Source organism: Hyalella azteca, unplaced genomic scaffold, assembly GCF_000764305.2.
Source record: "Hyalella azteca isolate HAZT.00-mixed unplaced genomic scaffold, Hazt_2.0.2 contig17434, whole genome shotgun sequence".
In the NCBI taxonomy this organism is placed as follows: domain Eukaryota; kingdom Metazoa; phylum Arthropoda; class Malacostraca; order Amphipoda; family Hyalellidae; genus Hyalella; species Hyalella azteca.
This window is the reverse complement of record NW_025947217.1, coordinates 21,022-39,490: the sequence shown is the minus strand read 5'-3', so window position 1 is coordinate 39,490 and position 18,469 is coordinate 21,022. Positions and strand designations below refer to the sequence as shown.

At 33.1% G+C, this 18,469-nt stretch overlaps 1 protein-coding gene across 1 annotated transcript in view; it reads left to right on the top strand.

Moving 5' to 3' along the window:
* Positions 1 to 1,713: 1,713 nt before the first annotated feature.
* Positions 1,714 to 18,469, top strand: part of LOC108670302 (serine/threonine-protein kinase atr) — a gene marked incomplete at its 3' end in the record, with an annotated part of 37,448 nt that continues 20,692 nt past the window's right edge. The window contains exons 1-13 of the mRNA XM_047885268.1: positions 1,714 to 1,903; positions 3,236 to 3,331; positions 3,687 to 3,808; positions 4,269 to 4,363; positions 4,891 to 4,957; positions 5,866 to 5,982; positions 8,612 to 8,799; positions 9,417 to 9,596; positions 11,518 to 11,593; positions 13,020 to 13,187; positions 14,948 to 15,057; positions 16,319 to 17,034; positions 17,698 to 17,815. Coding sequence (XP_047741224.1) covers positions 1,875 to 1,903; positions 3,236 to 3,331; positions 3,687 to 3,808; positions 4,269 to 4,363; positions 4,891 to 4,957; positions 5,866 to 5,982; positions 8,612 to 8,799; positions 9,417 to 9,596; positions 11,518 to 11,593; positions 13,020 to 13,187; positions 14,948 to 15,057; positions 16,319 to 17,034; positions 17,698 to 17,815 — 2,082 coding nt within the window. The remainder of the gene's footprint in view (positions 1,904 to 3,235; positions 3,332 to 3,686; positions 3,809 to 4,268; positions 4,364 to 4,890; positions 4,958 to 5,865; positions 5,983 to 8,611; positions 8,800 to 9,416; positions 9,597 to 11,517; positions 11,594 to 13,019; positions 13,188 to 14,947; positions 15,058 to 16,318; positions 17,035 to 17,697; positions 17,816 to 18,469) is intronic.

Genomic DNA, 18,469 nt, shown 5'->3' with positions numbered 1-18,469 from the left:
TGACTTGTTTCCTCAACCACAGCGCCCGTTAAATGAAGGGATATTAAAAGTATGAGTTTCATTGGGGGCATGATTTTTTGAGTCAGTATTCTTATATAAATTTTACGTTAGAGTTTTTGACAAACTACGTTAGAGTTTTTGTCAAAATACGTTGGAGTTTTTGACAAGATACGTATGAGCTTTGAGTTTTGACTCTATTCATTCGTGCATATAAGATCGTTATGATCGTTACAAGAGTTTGTTACTAGAGCCCATGAGCTTCTATTTTGACTGCGCGAAGGTCGCAATTCAACTGGCAGAATTGCTCTCGGCAAATAAGTTAAAGAATTATGTCGATGCAAATCTTTTATGTCATTTTGGGCCGCTATGATCGCTTTGCTAAATCATTTAGGGAACTTACGATGGCATTTAGTCGCGGAATCTGTGATGATGTATCTGTCCTGCTGAATTCAGACGAGATTTCATTCAACGCAAAATATACCTTGTACTAGTATATCGAGATTGTCGAAAACTTCGGCAATTTAAATTTCTGTCCTTCTAATAAATTGCAAGATGCACGCTTGCACGGCCAATCAATAAGTATCTTCAAAGGTGTCTTCTAGAGCCATCCGTCTCATTGGCAATGATCGATTGAATCGTTTAGATTAAAGGGCCTCATATTAGAACAGACCTCATCAAAATACGCCAGGCACTGATAACAGGACGGATTTTACCAAAGGTTCAAATTGGTTGAAAAAATTACGAATCAATTTATAATCAGATTTATTTGATGCTTCATTAAACCTTTGCATATCTGGCAAAATATGTGAGCCTATTTCTAGAATTCTGTGTCTGATCGTACGTATCATCTATCATTAAGCTCTGTCCATGACACTGCAAATTAGGCTGATATATTACACGACCAGCTCAGGTGGCCACAATTTAACAATTTTGAAAGTGGTACAATTATACAAGATGCAACATAAAATGGAATGTTACATTGGATAATATTATCGGTTCGAATGTTTGTAACCTGTCGCCAAGCCTCAAGTGAAGGTTGATATCAAGAATTTACCATGAATATGAGAGCAGAGAAAATAGCCAAAATATTCAGAATTTTTTTTTTTTGCAGGAGAAAACGTTTCGGCGCTCAGCTTCATCGTCAATTCCAAAGCCTTAGACTCAAGTAAAAACCAGCATTTCTTGTTTTAGTTTACAAATTGTTTGCATTTGCCTTCTAGGTTTTTGAACTGACGATTGAGCTTCAGTTTTAAAATGCATGGCAAAAATTATTTTAACCGTTGTTATTAGAACTCTTTAATTGCTCGTAGAATAACGTATCTGGTACACGAGAATAACGTATCTGGTCACGTTTGAACGTTGCTTTGTGCAGCACCCGATATGATGAAGAAATCCTCGATATTCTGATCACAACGATTTGAAATCCGTAAAGTCCAAGCAATAGATGAATGTAATCTAATTCTAATAAATGTGAACATCTCTACCTACGAAATTATTTTTTTAGCATCGATTGATTTTGATCACCTTCAAAACCAAAGATTTATAAGAAATTAATCAAATTATCAATGCCGAACACACAGTGCCCCTCCGTCACTTGCGGCGGGGCAATAAAAATCTTTAAAAAATTTCCGACCTCGCGGAAAAGACCACGCGGCGGTTTCGAATAACTTACTGCCACCAAATTTGGTTTTTGTCCGCCGATAAGTTCATGAGCTTTGTTACTTTTAAGTTTTAAATAAATAACTTGTTAAGTTCCACTTGAATTTTGCTGCGTAGCTGCTAATACGCCTCTGCAGATGATGAGGCGATGAAGATTACCTTAAGCGGGGTTTGATATTCCATATTGGCATATTTCGAGAGAATATTTTTTCACAATGCCTCCATCATCAGCTTTGAAGCGAAGGTGAGCAAGATCATTTAGATTATAGCAATTTGTATGTAGAAAAACTTTTTTCTGTAATTTGTGTAGGATAGTAAAGTGTCAGCATCATCATAATTATGTACATAATATATTAATTGAATCATGGAAATATGGAAACTGGAACTGAAAGAATAATTACAGCCTAGCTATACTCACTAGTCACTACTGAGCCTATTGGCTACAGGTAGTTGTTCAGTCATTCAGTGTTCACGTTAAATTGTTCTTCAAAAATGAACTACAACTGGCAATCTGGCATGTCTGGCAACTAAACTAATTCGGAATATCAGTCAGTCAGAAGTTTCCTAAAATAGCAGGTGAAAAAAAATTTTTCACAGGAGTTTTTTTTTTTTAAATCACAGGCAAAAATGAGCCAATTTTCTTATTTTTACTGAGGAAGTTGGGAAAAGGCTTTAGGTATGGGTTAAATTGGCCACATTCTTAGGCATTTTGTCTGATTTGCATGTGGCTTCTGCTTAATTTTTCACTTTGACAAGAAGCTACAATTTATTTCTTATTTCCTGAGAAAGTAATTACCAAACAAGGACAATAAAAACTGGTAAAATTAACTATAAGTATAAGCATGGGCATTTTTTTCTCATTCATGAAGGCCTCTGTCCTATTTTGTTGAATGGTTCTTTGGCAAGTTTGGCTATAGTGGCAAAGCATAGTGGCAAAGCAGAGAGTTTTTTAGACTCTCCCTCAAGTTCATTTTTGAGTCCTATAAGTAGACAAGCAAAGTATCATGGATACCAGCATCATCATACATAAGAAATTGGTTTAAATCTTGAGTAAATGAGGAGATTAAAAATGAACTGATTCTAAAAAATCTCTGGTTTGTCACTATGTGGCAAAGCATAGAGTTTTTAAAATTTTTTCTCAAGTTTAATTTGAGTCCTATAAATAGACCAGTAAAGTTACTAAAGTATCACCATGGATACTACCAACATTATCATACATAAGATATTGGTTTAAATCACAAGTGAATAAGGAAATAAAAAATTAACTGAAAAATCACAGGTTGAAAAATCACAAGTTTGCCAGAATTGCCACTATGAACTGTTTGGTCTTCACTAGCATTGTTTAGAATGTCATCAGTGAATGCAACTAAATGAAGATTATTTCATGCCTTTTTGTTTGAAGAAAATTAATTACTCTTGTTATTCCTGTTTTTAATTAGATTGCAGTTGGCTATATGAATGAAAACAATTAAAAAATAATAGAGCAATTAAACTGATGCCATGAAAATAGAATGCAATTTTTTTCATTGGATTCATTGCTCTACATATAATCTACTTGCTTATCTTTCAATTTCAGTGAAGAAAAAGACATCAAAATCAGACAAAAGTGCATTGATGTGAGTCTGAAAGCAGTCAAGGAGCCTGGAGAGGCTTTAAAATCAAATTTATTAAGGTAAGTAATCTTGATATAGATGAGAATTGAGAATCAAGGTAATATTTCAAAATCCATTACTAAAATTTAGTGACAAAAGTAACAACTACAAATCTGGGCTGGCTGCTACATAATACTTAGTGCTGTATTTTGATGTCAGACTTAGTAAAGGCTATTTGATGTATTTATGATACTATGATAGATATTTAATTGAAAATTTTATGACAAAATGGCCAAAACTGATTTTTTTAGATATTTATCAAAATTGGCAATGGAGCAAAACTGTTCTGTCTTCCACATACTATTATCACACTGCAGGATTTCCTTTCCCATTTGACTGAGAGTAAATATATCTATTACCAACATCTGTTGCCAGAGTGATTGGGTCCCTGGTGAGCCAGACTCCTAGCGTCCTCACAGGAATTGCAAGCAAGAAGGACTCCCACGATGAAGATGGAGAGCATCAACCTGGATCAGATCCAGCTGAGGATCCTCTTGGTGTGTGACTTTTATAGTACCTACTTCATGTTAATTAGTTTTATTCTTTATTTAATTTAAATGTTTAAATGTAAATAGGTACATTTCCTAAATGTATTAAATTTATTTTAATTGTAATAGCTTTGTGAAGACATCAGATTTAGGCTGTTAGCCTAAAATTTGTAATGCTAATTTTTTCTTGAGTTTGAATGTTGTTTCTTTCCCAGTAGGACTTGTGGGATTTAAACCTCCTTGTTGCAGTTGTTGTCATAGAATTAAAACTTTTAACATTATACTGGATTATACCATACTAAATGTTACATTATACTACTGGCTGTTGACAGTATTGAATGTTTCTTTTTTGAATTTGGGAAATTTATCATGCATTGCTTGTAGTTCAAGGTTTTTGAATTTGTGTACATTCTTTTTTGATTTTATATCATATAATTACTTAATTTTCATTTATTGATTCAATTTTCAGTATTTAGTTGCTGGCTGTTGGCCGTTCTGACTGGCATGCAGAGTTCTCCGCTTCTCAGAGCAGACAATGTTAAGCTACAAGTTAAAGTTCTAATGGTGAGAAATTATTGAATTACCGGTAGTTTTATTATTTATTTGATTCTCCCTGCATGCAAGTGATCAATCACCATGCATGCATGCATGCAGTTGGCAATCACTTAGTATCACTCGGTATGTGCCAGATCTGGTGGCTTTAGCCAATAGTCTCTTGATATATCTGTATTTAAAAAGAAAGTTGTGCATATTTTACTGTTTGAAATCAAAATTAGTGTTTTGGAAGCCACTTATAGTCTATGGAATTTTACATTTTGTATAGGTACGTACTATTTCAAAAATTAATTTTTTTTTTCAAAATTTTCAAAAATTATTTTCATTTTAATTTTATCTATTTTTAAAGTACAGTACACTATTTTAAATGTTGTCTTGTTGCACACATTTTTTGTGATTTGCTATTTTTTACAGACAATTTTGGCACATCAATCATTATTAATTTTTATTTAATTATTTTTAAACTTGTGGGACAATTCCTTTATGTCTTGATTGTACTCAAATGTAACTGCTTTGTATTATTCTTCCATTTTCAGACCATAGCCGCCAAGAATCCGCACTTCTTCCGAATAATTTTGGAGGACTTCTACAAAATTGGTTATGGTGAGGCACAAAATTGGTTATGATGAGGTGCAAAATTGGTTGCAGTGTGGCCCAAAAATGGTTAGAGTTAAGCATGAAATTGGCCCACTACTATTGGATTTGATGAGGCATGAAATTGGTTATGGTGAGGCACAAAATTGGTTATGATGAGAAACAAAATTAGTTGCAGTGTGGCCCAAAAATTGTTAGAGTTAAGCATGAAATTGGCACACTATTGGATTTGATGAGGCATGAAATTGGTTATGGTGTCACTAAGTTGGTTGTGATGAGACACAAAATTTCTTCTGATGAGAAACAAAATCTGTAATGGCAGGGCATAAATTGGCTGCATTCAAAAGTACATGTATGAGAAAAATTGCTATACAGATATCAGGCACCTAATTTCAAGAAAATTGAAACTTAGTTAGTGATCCAAAATTAGGGAAATGAGGCTTCATAGTGAAAATATAAATATAAAATATCATGTTCAAATTAATGCTAAGTGCACTGATCCTCGTCCTTCTAAATCACTAGAATATTTTGTTGGGACAAGCATAATATACCTGTGAATATGTTTGTGCTCCTAGTTTACATTTAGAAATTGATATGACAAGTCCAATAAACATTTCAATGTTGCCTGAAGTAACAAAATTATATTTGATAAATATCAACAACATCTACAGATTTTTTAAGATATATATACATATATCACTATAACGTTGTTAATAAAGTGATATTACTCCCTTGAACCTGCATTTTGATCAACTAATGTCATCTGAAGAATATTATTCGACCCTGAAAATTTAAATTGACGAATTCTCTGGCCATTAACCACCCGTGTTGAACCAAAATATATCACTATATGTATATATATTATTTATGTAATCCATTACTTGATAGTTTGTGACGACATCAGTTTTTTTTTTCAGATGCTGTCATATTGAACAGCGAGCAGCTGATGTCAGGAGTTAAGAATGCAGAAATGCTTTTAAATGAAGAAAGTGAGGTGGCAGATCTTTCTGATGGATTCTTTACAGCTACTTCTGGTGAGTGGTCATCACATCCACACTTTTGGTACATGCACAACCAGAGTAGAATGCCAGAATTGACGGTTCACAACCAGAGTGGAATGCCAAAATTGGCGGTGCACAACCAGAATAGAATGCCAGAATTAGCGTTTCACAACCAGAGTGGAATGCCAGAATTGGCGGTGCACAACCAGAGTAGAATGCCAGAATTGGCGGTGCACAACCAGAGTAGAATGCCAGAATTGGCGGTGCACAACCAGAGTAGAATGCCGGAATTGGCGGTTCACAATCAGAGTGGAATGCCAGAATTGGCGGTGCACAACCAGAGTAGAATGCCGGAATTGACGGTGCACAACCAGAGTAGAATGCCGGAATTGGCGGTTCACAATCAGAGTGGAATGCCAGAATTGGCGGTGCACAACCAGAGTAGAATGCCGGAATTGGCGGTGCACAACCAGAGTGGAATGCCAGAATTGGCAGTTCTCAATCAGAGTGGAATGCCCGAATTGACGGTGCACAACCAAAGTGGAATGCCGGAATTGGCGTTTCACAACCAGAGTAGAATGCCAGAATTGGCGGTTCAAATACCAGATCCATGGTTGAACTATATAAGTTTGACCCACGAGGATTTCCGTCTTTAAGTTCAGCTTTCTTGTTATGTCACTGAGACCTAATCATAAACAAACCCATAATTCCCATGACGGATTGGTTGACTGGTTTGATCGCATTTTGGTGATTGGTTAATGCCCGTGACGTCAGTCAGATCAGTGACGTCACAGGCGAACAACAAACTTCATCCGCAAAAATGAGCTTCTCATGGGTCAACCTTATACTAGTTCAACCATGTTACTGATCCATCTAACCTGTTAACTTGACCACTTCCAAAATATGAGCTAAATATAATAGGAAAGTAGAGTTTCAGTTTCTTATCTAACATTATATGTGCACTAATTCATATATTAACATTCCTGAATTCCATCCTGTCCACAACATAACTTATATAATTCTCATTAGGTACCGTAAACTGGGGTAACTTTGACTCCCGGGGTAACTTTGACCACTTTTGGTTTTTTAACAAAAACCCCCAAAACTCAAAAACCATTTGGCATAGAAAAATTTTGTCAATGGGCATTAAAGACCTAATACTGAGGCTACGTAACACAATAGAAAGATTTAAAAAGTTTGCATATCTAATAGGTTAAAAAAATTAAAATGTGACCCACAAAAAAAGCTATTTTTTAAAGCCTGTCAGAGTACCCTCTCCAATTTTTTTATTTTTTGGCAAAATAACTCCAGGTTGTGATGCATTGTAGTAGAACTCTTCTAGTTACATATGCAAAAGACAAATTTGAGAAAAGTGTCATAATTTGCAAATGGGGGGCGCCGCCCCCCAATGGGGTAACTTTGACCACCTAATGGCAGCCGTGACGGGGTAACATTGACCGGCTTGAAAATTAAGTTAAAATTACCATAGGTACCTATATAACATATTTTATGTTTGATACACCAATTAATGTTTTTTCTTCATGTTTCAGACTCTACAGAGTCTTGTATATGGTAATTTTAGCTTAATTTCCAAACTGGTCAATGTTACCCCATCACGGCTGCCATTAGATGGTCACATTTTGCCCATTTGGGGGCGGCACCCCCCATTTGCAAACTATGACACTTTCCTAAAATTTTTTTTTTGCATATGTAACTAGAAGAGTTCTACTGCAATGCATGGAGTTATTTGGAGTTATTTTACCAAAAAATAAAATTGATTTTACCACCCGGTCAAAGATACCCCCAGAGCTGGGGTAAAAAAGACCAGCGATTTTTTTTTAATTACATCAAAACTATGAGAGGCAGGAGCCAGCAATTTATGGTGAGTAAAGCTAGAGTATAGACCTGTATTTTGCATGTTTCAATTTAAGTTTAACTTATCTAGTAAAAAAAATGGCATCATTTTGAAAAAAAAGTGGTCAAAGTTACCCCAGTTTACGGTATTGAATTATCTAAATAATTATAATAGTTTTACAACTACTCAGGATTGTGGTTTGTTAACAATTATACTTGTTTATTAACCCAATAAAAACACTTCCCTCCTCAATTTTATACAATAGTAATGAATCCCCAATCAATTAGAACCCTCAATTATATTCATTATTAGTTGAAATTACTACTATAATTCATTGCCCAAATGTGATTATTTGTATACCAAAGTTCAATCCATGAGTCTGTCAAAATTTATTGCTTCAATCAAATGAAACAATTTATTAACCCATAAAAAAGTCCAATATAAATGTTGCTCTGTATTTCCTAGCAACTAGCATTGAAACAAATCTTAGCAGGAGTAGCCATGCCCACCACAACATGCACTTGACACCTGCTGATATATATTAAGTTTTGTAAATGTGAAAAAATATAACTCAGTTATATTTCACTGCAGTGAGTGACAAAGAGTGCATTTTCTCATTGACAAAAACATGAAGTCACAGACGGACATGGCGAGCACAATAGTGCATTTTTTCCATAAATTTGAAAATGCGCTAAAAGTACAAGTAATCCAAGAAATTATGTAAAATATTCAGTAAATATATGCAAGTAATCCAAGAAATGATGCAAAATATTTTTAAATTTTTCTAAAGTTTATTCATATGCACAGGAGTACCTCCATGCCTGATAGCGCTAGCAACGCCCCGCAAGCGCCCCCCTGGCGACGGGCTCAATGACCCCCGTCGCTACGCTCCCATGAGCTCCGTGCTCTCCTTCCTTGGCAAGACTACGCGCCAGCCCCACGTGGACCTCTCGTCGCCCCACGCGCGTCAAGTCGTCATCAGCAGCGTCCTTAAGGTCTTCAAGGCTCTTAGTGATGAATTGTTTTAGTTTGTGTTGCTTTGTTGTTGCAGTCCCAGGCCATGCTGTAGTCCCAGGACATGCTGTAGTCCCAGGCCATGCTGCAGTCCCAGGCCATGCTGTAGTCCCAGGCCATGCTGCAGTCCCAGGCCATGCTGTAGTCCCAGGCCATGCTGTAGTCCCAGACCATGCTGCAGTCCCAGGCCATGCTGTAGTCCCAGGCCATGTCATGCTGTAGTCCCAGGCCAAGCTGTAGTCCCAGGCCATGCTGTAGTTCCAGGTCATGCTGTAGTCCCAGTCCATGCTGGTGCATTGCTGTTGAATATTGAATTGCTGCAAAGTTTGACTGATTATGAAAGTTTAATAGCATAAGTCGAACCAACATAATTAAAAGTCATTCAAAACCCTACTTATGAAGGCAAAAAGAAAATTTGTTCCATTGTTTATGTTGTATTCTCAATGAGTCAAATGAAATTTATTGTTGGCATAGGCCGATCGAAAAATAGGTTACCAAAAGACATTTTAATAGAATACAAATTCTATGAACTATACCAAGAAGATTAACTTGCGAACATTTTTGTGCATTTGTGTTTTCAAGTTGTTATCGTTGACAGATCCTAGAGCACATCGTGGAGCCGCTGCAAGCCTTGTGTCCAGAAGACTGTGTGCTCTGTATATATGAACTGGCTGCCCTGGCTGTGCTCAGCCATCGCAGCCATGTGGCTGTACAGCAGCCAGCTCTGGCATTACTGGCACAGCTTCTTCAGCTGGCTGGGGTGCCATCTGTTTCTTCAGTAAGATTCTAAGTATTAATAAATAGCATAATACATTATGATTATTTTTAATCGTTTTAATGATGAAACTAATCATTCATCAATAGCATACATTAGTTTCATTTTTAATCGTTTTAATGATGAAACTGATCATTCATAAATAGTATAGTACATTTAGATTATTTTTAATCGTTTTAATGATGAAACTAATCGTTCATGAATAGCGTACATTATGATTATTTTTAATCGTTTTAATGAAGAAACTAGTCATTCATGAATAGCGTACATTATGATTATTTTTAATCTTTTAATGATGAAACTAGTCATTCATGAATAGCATAGTATATTATGATTATTTTTAATCGTTTTAATGATGAAACTAATCATTCATGAATAGCGTACATTATGATTATTTTAATCGTTTTAATGATGAAACTAATCATTCATCAATAGCATACATTAGTTTTATTTTTAATCGTTTTAATGATGAAACTAATCATTCATAAATAGCATAGTACATTATGATTATTTTTAATCGTTTTAATGATGAAACTAATCATTCATGAATAGCGTAGTACATTATTATTATTTTTAATCGTTTTAGTAATGAAACTAATCATTCATGAAAAGCGTACATTATGCTTATTTTTAATCGTTTTAATGATAAAACTGATCATTCATGAATGGCATACATTATGATTATTTTTAATCGTTTTAATGATGAAACTAATCATTCATGAATAGCGTACATTAGGATTATTTTAATCGTTTTTATGATGAAACTAATCATTCATGAATAGAGTACATTATGCTTTTTTTTAATCTATTCTATGATGAAACTCTTTCTCCAAGTCAAATGACGATTAAAAGAATTTAAATGGCTATATCTAAGTATTAATCATTCATGAATAGCATAGTATATTATGCTAATTTTTAATTTTATCATTCATAAATAGCACAGAGTATTGTGATTTTTAATCCTTCAATGATAAAACTCTTTCTCTCCGAGCAAAATGACGATAATGCATTCATTATGCTTATTATTACATTATACTTATTTTTAATTAAATTAATGATGAAACTCTTTCTCCAAGCCAAATGATAAAAAAAATTTATTTTAGTAAATGGTCATATAATAATCTTAATAACATCTTAATCTTTTAATTATAACCTTAATAAATAGCCATATTTCTGTATGATTATTTCAAAAAATGGCAGATATATTAATAAACTTTGCACGTCTATAGTCATTTTCGCATAGAAATTTATTTTTAAATATTATTTGTAATTTAAAATACCAATATTAAATGATGGCTGATTGTTGATTACATCATTTGTGTGCCAGCTGTACTTTTGTAATAATTCTTGATATGTCGTTTGGAAGTAATACTGATGAATTTTTTCTCCAATTTATTGAGTACGTACAAATATGTATTTATTCATTGAATAAATATATTATGTAAGTAAATATATACATAATATTTATTTACTTTACTTTACTTTATTATTTATTTATCTATTTTAATTTACAATATTTAGTATATAAATAAGTACATAATTTGTACCTATGTATTTATTGACTAAATATATAAAGTAAATAAAGATTAGAGCTTAGGATCATCAGAGGCTGACCCACTTATCATATGGCTGACCCACTTATCATATGGCTGACCCACTTATCATANACTCATCATATGGCTGACCCACTTATCACATGGCTGACCCACTTATCACATGGCTGACCCACTTATCACATGGCTGACCCACTTACCACATGGCTACCCACTTATCATATGGCTGACCCACTTATCATATGGCTGACCCACTTACCACATGGCTACCCACTTATCATATGGCTGACCCACTTATCATATGGCTGCCCCACCCCACTTATCATATGGCTGACCCACTTATCATATGGCTGACCCATTTGCTCCCCCAGGTGCAGAAGCTGCTCGTGGACGCTGTGCTGGTGGCGCTCAGGGACGCAGGCGCCAGCGGTGAAGACTGCCGGCCTGGTGAGCTGTGTTGTAGTGTAGGATATTATAGGAATATTTTAGTATAGGATATTATATTATAGTAATATTGTGATATAGGTCATTATTCTCATTATATTATACTAATATTGTAATATAGCATATTATATTATAGGAATATTTTAATATAGGACATTATGTTATACTGATATTGTAATATAGTATATTATATTGTTCTAATATTTTAATATAGGACATTATATTATACTGATGTTGTAGTGTAGGATATTATGTTGTAGTAATATTTTAATGTAGGATATTATGTTATATTAATATTTTAATATAGGATTTTATATTATACTGATGTTGTGATATAGTATATTATATTGTAGTAATATTGTGATATAGGACATTATATTATACTGATGTTGTAGTGTAGGATATTATATTGTATTAATATTTTAATATTGGATATTATGTTATATTAATATTGTAATATAGGATTTTATATTATACTGATGTTGTAGTACCTATAGGATATTATATTATACCTATACTAATATTGTGATGTAGGATATTATGTTATAGTAATATTGTTAAATAGGACATTATATTATACTGATGTTGTAATATAGTATATTATATTATACTAATATCGTAATACAGGATATTATATTGTAGTAACATTGTAGTGTAGGATATTATGTTATACTGATGTTGTTGTGTAGGATATTATATTGTAGTAATATTTTAAAATTGGATATTATGTTATATTTATATTGCAATATAGGATTTTATATTATACTAATATTTTAATATAGGATATTATATTGTAGTAATATTGTAATATAGGATTATATTATTTTATGCTGATATTGTAATATATTATATACATGATATACTTAAGTAATGTACAAGTACGATATACTGCTATATTGTACTGCTGATTGTACTACAATTTGATCTCATTCTTTATTATTGTACTGATTCCATTGCTTTACTGTTCTTTATTTTTTATCATTAATTCGCAAAATGTTTCATAATATAAAACCGTTTGGGTTTTAGGAAAATAGTTTTTTTACATTTTCAATTTGAATTAACACAGCCACTGCAGACATCAATTTGAATTTTAATTTTTTTTCAATTTGAATTGACACAGACACTACAGACCTCAATTTGAATTTGATTTTTTTAACAATTTGAATTAACACAGACCATGCAAACCTCAATTTGAATTTGAATTTTTTTGTACAATTTGAATTTGAATTTTTTTATACAATTTGAATTTGAATTTTTTTGTACAATTTGAATTTGAATTTTTTTGTACAATTTGAATTTGAATTTTTTTTACAATTTGAATTTGAATTTTTTTGTACAATTCAAATTTGATTTTTTTTTGTACTACAATTTGAATTTTAATTTTTTTGTACAATTCGAATTTCTTTTACAATTATAGTAATTAACACAGACGCTGCAGACCAGGAAGAGAACGTGCAGCATCTACAAGCTCTGTGCAGCGCAACTGCTGCTCTGCGCTCTGCACTCCCTCGTCTGCACGGCAGCTCTGCACGACACGTGCACGCTCAACTCTGCGCCTTGCTGGCACATCCTGCCTGGAACTTGCGTGTCTTGAACGGTGAATCCGGGAACATATTACCTTGAAAATTTAATTATTTTATTGTTATTTTCTTCTAAATTCAATTATTTTATTTTTTCTTCTAAATTTAATTATTTTATTTTATTTTCTTCAAAATTTAATTATTTTATTAGATTTTCTTCAAAATTTAATTATTTTATTACTATTTTCTTCTAAATTTAATTATTTTTTATTATTTTCTTCAAAATTTAATTCTTTTTTATTATTTTCTTCAAAATTTAATTATTTATTATTATTTTCTTCAAAATTTGATCATTTTTTATTACTTTCTTCTAAACGTATTTATTTTATTTGATTTTCTTCTAAATTTAATTATTTTATTTTTTCTTCAAAATTTAATTATTTTATTTTATTTTCTTCAAAATTTAATTATTTTATTATATTTTCTTCAAAATTTAATTATTTTATTATTATTTTCTTTGAAATTTATATGTCAAAGAAAATAATATATTATATTATTTATTTTATTTATTATATATATTAGTATTTATATATATAATAAATTTATATTAATTTATAGATTGATTAAATCCTTCAAGATTGAATTGAATTTTAATTTTGAAAGATTACTTCCTCAAAATTTTATTGTTTTATTATTATTTTCTTCAAGTTTAATTGTTTTATTATTATTTTCTTCACAGTTTAATTATTTTATTTTTTTCAAAATTTAATTGTTTTATTATTATTTTCTTCAAAATTTCATTGTTTTATTGTTATTTTCTTCAAAATTTAATTGTTTCATTATTATTTTCTTCAAAGTTTAATTATTTTATTATATTTTATTCGAAATTTAATTGTTTTATTATTATTTTCTTCGAAAATTATTTAAATTTTTAAAATAGATTAATTAAATCTTTCAAGATTGAATTGAATTTTAATTTTGAAAGATTACTTCTTCAAAATTTTATTGTTTTGTTGTTGTTTTCATCAAAATATAATTGTTTTATTATTATTTTCTTCCAAATTTAATTGTTTTGTTGTTATTTTCTTTAAAATTTAATTATTTTATTATTATTCACTTCAAAATTCAATTATTTTATTATTATTTTCTTCAAAATTTATTTAGATCTTTAAAATAGATTGATTAAATCCTTCAAGATTGAATTGAATTTTAATTTTGAAAGATCGTTTCTTCAAAATTTTATTATTTTATTATTATTTTCTTCAAAATTTGATTGTTTTGAGACTATTTTCTAAAAATTTAATTGTTTTATTATTATTTTCTACAAAATTTCATTGTTTTGTTATTATTTTCTTTGAAATTTAATTGTTTTGTTGTTATTTTCTACAAAATTTAATTATTTCATTATTATTTTCTTCAAAACTGAAGTAAATCTTCAAAATAGATTGATTAAATCTTTCAAGATTGAATTAAATTTAAATTTTGAAAGATATTTTCTTCAAAATTTAAATGTTTTATTATTATTTTCTTCAAAACGGCAGTAAATCTTCAAAATAGGTTAATTAAACTTTACAAATAGGATTAAATTTGGTTTATGAACACGTCATGGACGTGTCCATAAATCCTTCAACATCGAATTAAATCTAACCAATTAATTGAAACGAAGTTGACCTATGACTCATGTAATAAAAAAAACATATCATAGCTTATAGAAACATAATTTTTCCATTCATTCACTCCTTTATTAACTTGCTAACACAAACGTTTGTGTCACAGAAGTGTTGCTGGTGGAGGTGGTGATGCTGGTTGCCTGCTAACACAAACGTTTGTGCCACAGAAGTGTTGCTGGTGGAGGTGGTGATGCTGGTTGCTGGTTGTCAGATGCTGGTTGAGCCTCAGCAGCAGCAGTTGCTCCCGATACTGGCCGACAACATCACTTGTCCACAGGTTGTATTTTATTTACTATTAAACCTGTAACTTGCATTTTTAGTTCATATATTATACGAGTTATCCTTAGAGTTGTAACTTGTAACTTGCACGAGTTATCCTTTAGAGTTGTAACTTGCATGTTTAATTCATATATTATACGAGTTATACTTGAAAAATTTCTTGGTAAAATAGAATGGTATATCGCCTGAAAGTTGATTTATGAATAATGTGGGCTAAATAATTTTAATGTGATATTATGAATGAAATTGATAGTTCGGCATTAAGCCGGGACTTGAGTAGTAAAGTTTTACATTTTGAGTTGTCACCGGACGTTCGCCTCAACCTTTAATTTTGTCAGATTAAATTAACTTTAATTTGACAAAATTAAAGTTAATTAAATGTCAAATTTAATTAACAAATTAGTTAACAAATTAACTTTAATTAAATGTCAAATTTAATTAACAAATTATTTGCCAAACGCCAGCAACTATCTTGTAAAAATACGCTGACTCTGATAATAATTCAATTTCATTTTATTGCATTGTGATTTAGACAAATAAAACTTCATAAAACCGTAATTTTATTTCAGCGAAGAACAGTTCAAAAAAGGCACGTTTAAAATTCAAACTAGAGTGACATCAGATTCATGATCGTGAAACGGTTTGATAAATCTTTTACGGCACACTGACTAGCCGACTAACTGACTGAGTTAGACTAATTGGCTAACTTACTTACTGGCTAACCAACCTAATTGGCTAACTGGCTAACTGATTAAACGACTATCTGACTAACCGACTAACTAACTGGCTAAACGACTTTGGCTGACTGACTAACTGGCTAACTGATTAAACGACTAACTGACTAACCGACTAACTAACTGGCTAAACGACTAACTGGCTAACCGACTAACTGACTAACCGACTAACTGACTAACCGACTAACTGACTAACCGACTAACTGACTAACCGACTAACCGACTCTCAGCCGCTCAGACCTGAACTTGTACTACTTCGTTACCGCTGAAGTTAACAGTTAAGGTCCGACATCAATGTTACTAAGGCAGCTACGCCAGACCTGCATGGCTTTCGGTATGCACATGAGATTAATAATATAAACGGGGCTAATAGCGAACAACGTCTACCGTTCACAGAGTGAAGCCTGATAGCAAAAAGAAGCATGTTGTTGACAAGGGATTTGGTTTTATTGAAAGCCACTAACGTAGCATTGAGCATGGATGAAATTCATTGAATTTTAATATAGGTATTCTATTTACCCACAGGTTGTGAAGTGCTTGCTGCCGCAAGTATTACTGAGGGACTTGGAGGAAGCTATTAGTGAAGCTTGTCCTACGAATGCTAGTGCTAGTACACGTAATAACACCAATGCTAGTGTAGTCAAGCAAGAGAACACTAGCAACCGTGCTGTCATAAACATGCAGCACTCTAGCACTGTCTGGCAGATCGTGCTGCAAAAAATTTCTGTGATTCTTAACACGTGGGACGATCTGCTCGACAATCACTGTAAAAATACTGATATCGTTTCAACTAGCGTTGCCTCTACTAGTGTTGGTGCAACTAGTGTTGCTTCAACTAGCATTGCCTCTACTAGTGCTGGAGCTACTAGTGTTGCCTCTACCAATGTTGCCCCAACTAGTCTTGCCCCTGCTACTGTTGCCCCTACTAATGCTGGCGCTACTAGTGTTGCCCCTGCTAGTGTTGCCCCTACTAGTGTTGCCTCGACTAAAGCTGCCCCTGCTAGTGTTGCCCCTGCTAGTGTTGCCTCGACTAAAGCTGCCCATGCTAGTGTTGCCCCTGCTAGTGCTGGCGCAACTAGTGTTGCCGCTACTAGTGCTGCCTCAACTAGTGTTGCCCCGACTAGTGTCGCCCCTGCTAGTGCAGACACTAAGGTCAGCCGTGGGACCACCAGAAGTGACCGCAGTGAAGTCCTGATCGCCGCCGCGGCTCCCGCGTCAGGAGCAACAGTGACGAGCGCGAGGTGAGATCAACTGTCTGCATCACTTCTGTGTGACTTATTGCAATGTGACTTATTGCATTGTGACTTATTGCTATGTGACTTATTGCATTATTGCTTATTACAGTGTAACTTATTGCATTATTGCAATATTACGTTGTGACTTATTACAATGTGACTTACTCCATTATGGCTTATTACCGTATGGCCACCTGCATTCTGACTTATTGCGATATTAATTTTAATTATTGTAGTATGACTTAACGCATTATTGAGACAAGGTTTTCGTATAAGCAGACTGCACTGTTAGAAAAATTACCGCTAACGGTATTACCGGCGTTTCAGTGGCCGGTCGGCACGTGAAAAGAAACACCGTGTCGCCGTTTTTATTATAATTTAACACTAGAAATCCGTAAAACATCTTATAAAACGGCGAAACAGTTTATTTTCACGGGGCGACCGGCCACTAGAACGCCAATGGGACCGTTTTTTCACCGTTTTTAGCTCATTTTCTCATTTATGAAAAAATGCACTATTGTGATCGCCATGTCCGTCTGTCTGTCCGTCCGTCCGTGACCTCAAGTTTTCGTCGACGAGAAAATGTGCTCTCTGTCACTCACTGCAGTGAGTACTGAGTTTTATATTTTCTAACAGTGTGATAATATAAGTATTTTTGCATGACTACAGCGCTGACGACGTCTCAGCAGCAGAGAAGTTGTCGAGTGTCAGCGAGTGTATAGCTGCTGTCAGGGAATATATCGCTGCTGCTGCTGCTGCTGCTGCTGCTGCTGCTGCTGCTGAACAAGTAAGTTATATCTGAATAATAATTCGATGATACTGTGAACGATGGCGATTGTTTATTATTATCTACAATTTTGTTAATGTCATTCTATAGTACCTATTTTTATTTTTTTATATTTTTATTTATTTATTTTTTATTATCTAGCATTCTTGTATTTTATTTTGATTTTATTGTATTTTTACTTACTTTATTTGTATGCATTATTCGTTTTATCATATGCCGGTCAATTTGATAACATTAAAGCCCGTACTAAATGCAGTAGGTAGCAGTAGTTGTGCGAGGTCAGGTCTGAGTGGCAGTCAGTAAGAAGTCAGTCAATTCGAGTCAGTCTTGCAGTGAGGTTCCAACTGAGCTGGGTCTATACTTTCAAAAAAAGTTAAGAGATAGTAACTTCATCAGCCAATCATTGACGGCCTTTCAAGCAAAATTCACCAATCATAGACAAGAAAATAGAGCGTAAGTACTTACGTTCACTTAATCAAAGACAAGAAAATAGAGCGTAAGTACTTACGTTCACTTAGCGAGTTTTGAAAGTAAGACCCCTGGTCTCGATCTTGGGCCTGTACCTTGAAAATTTTATCAAGCAATTCATGGATCAGTGAGCTGTCTGCTACGTTTTATTTAGCATATAGTTTTGTATGTATTAGGATATTGAGC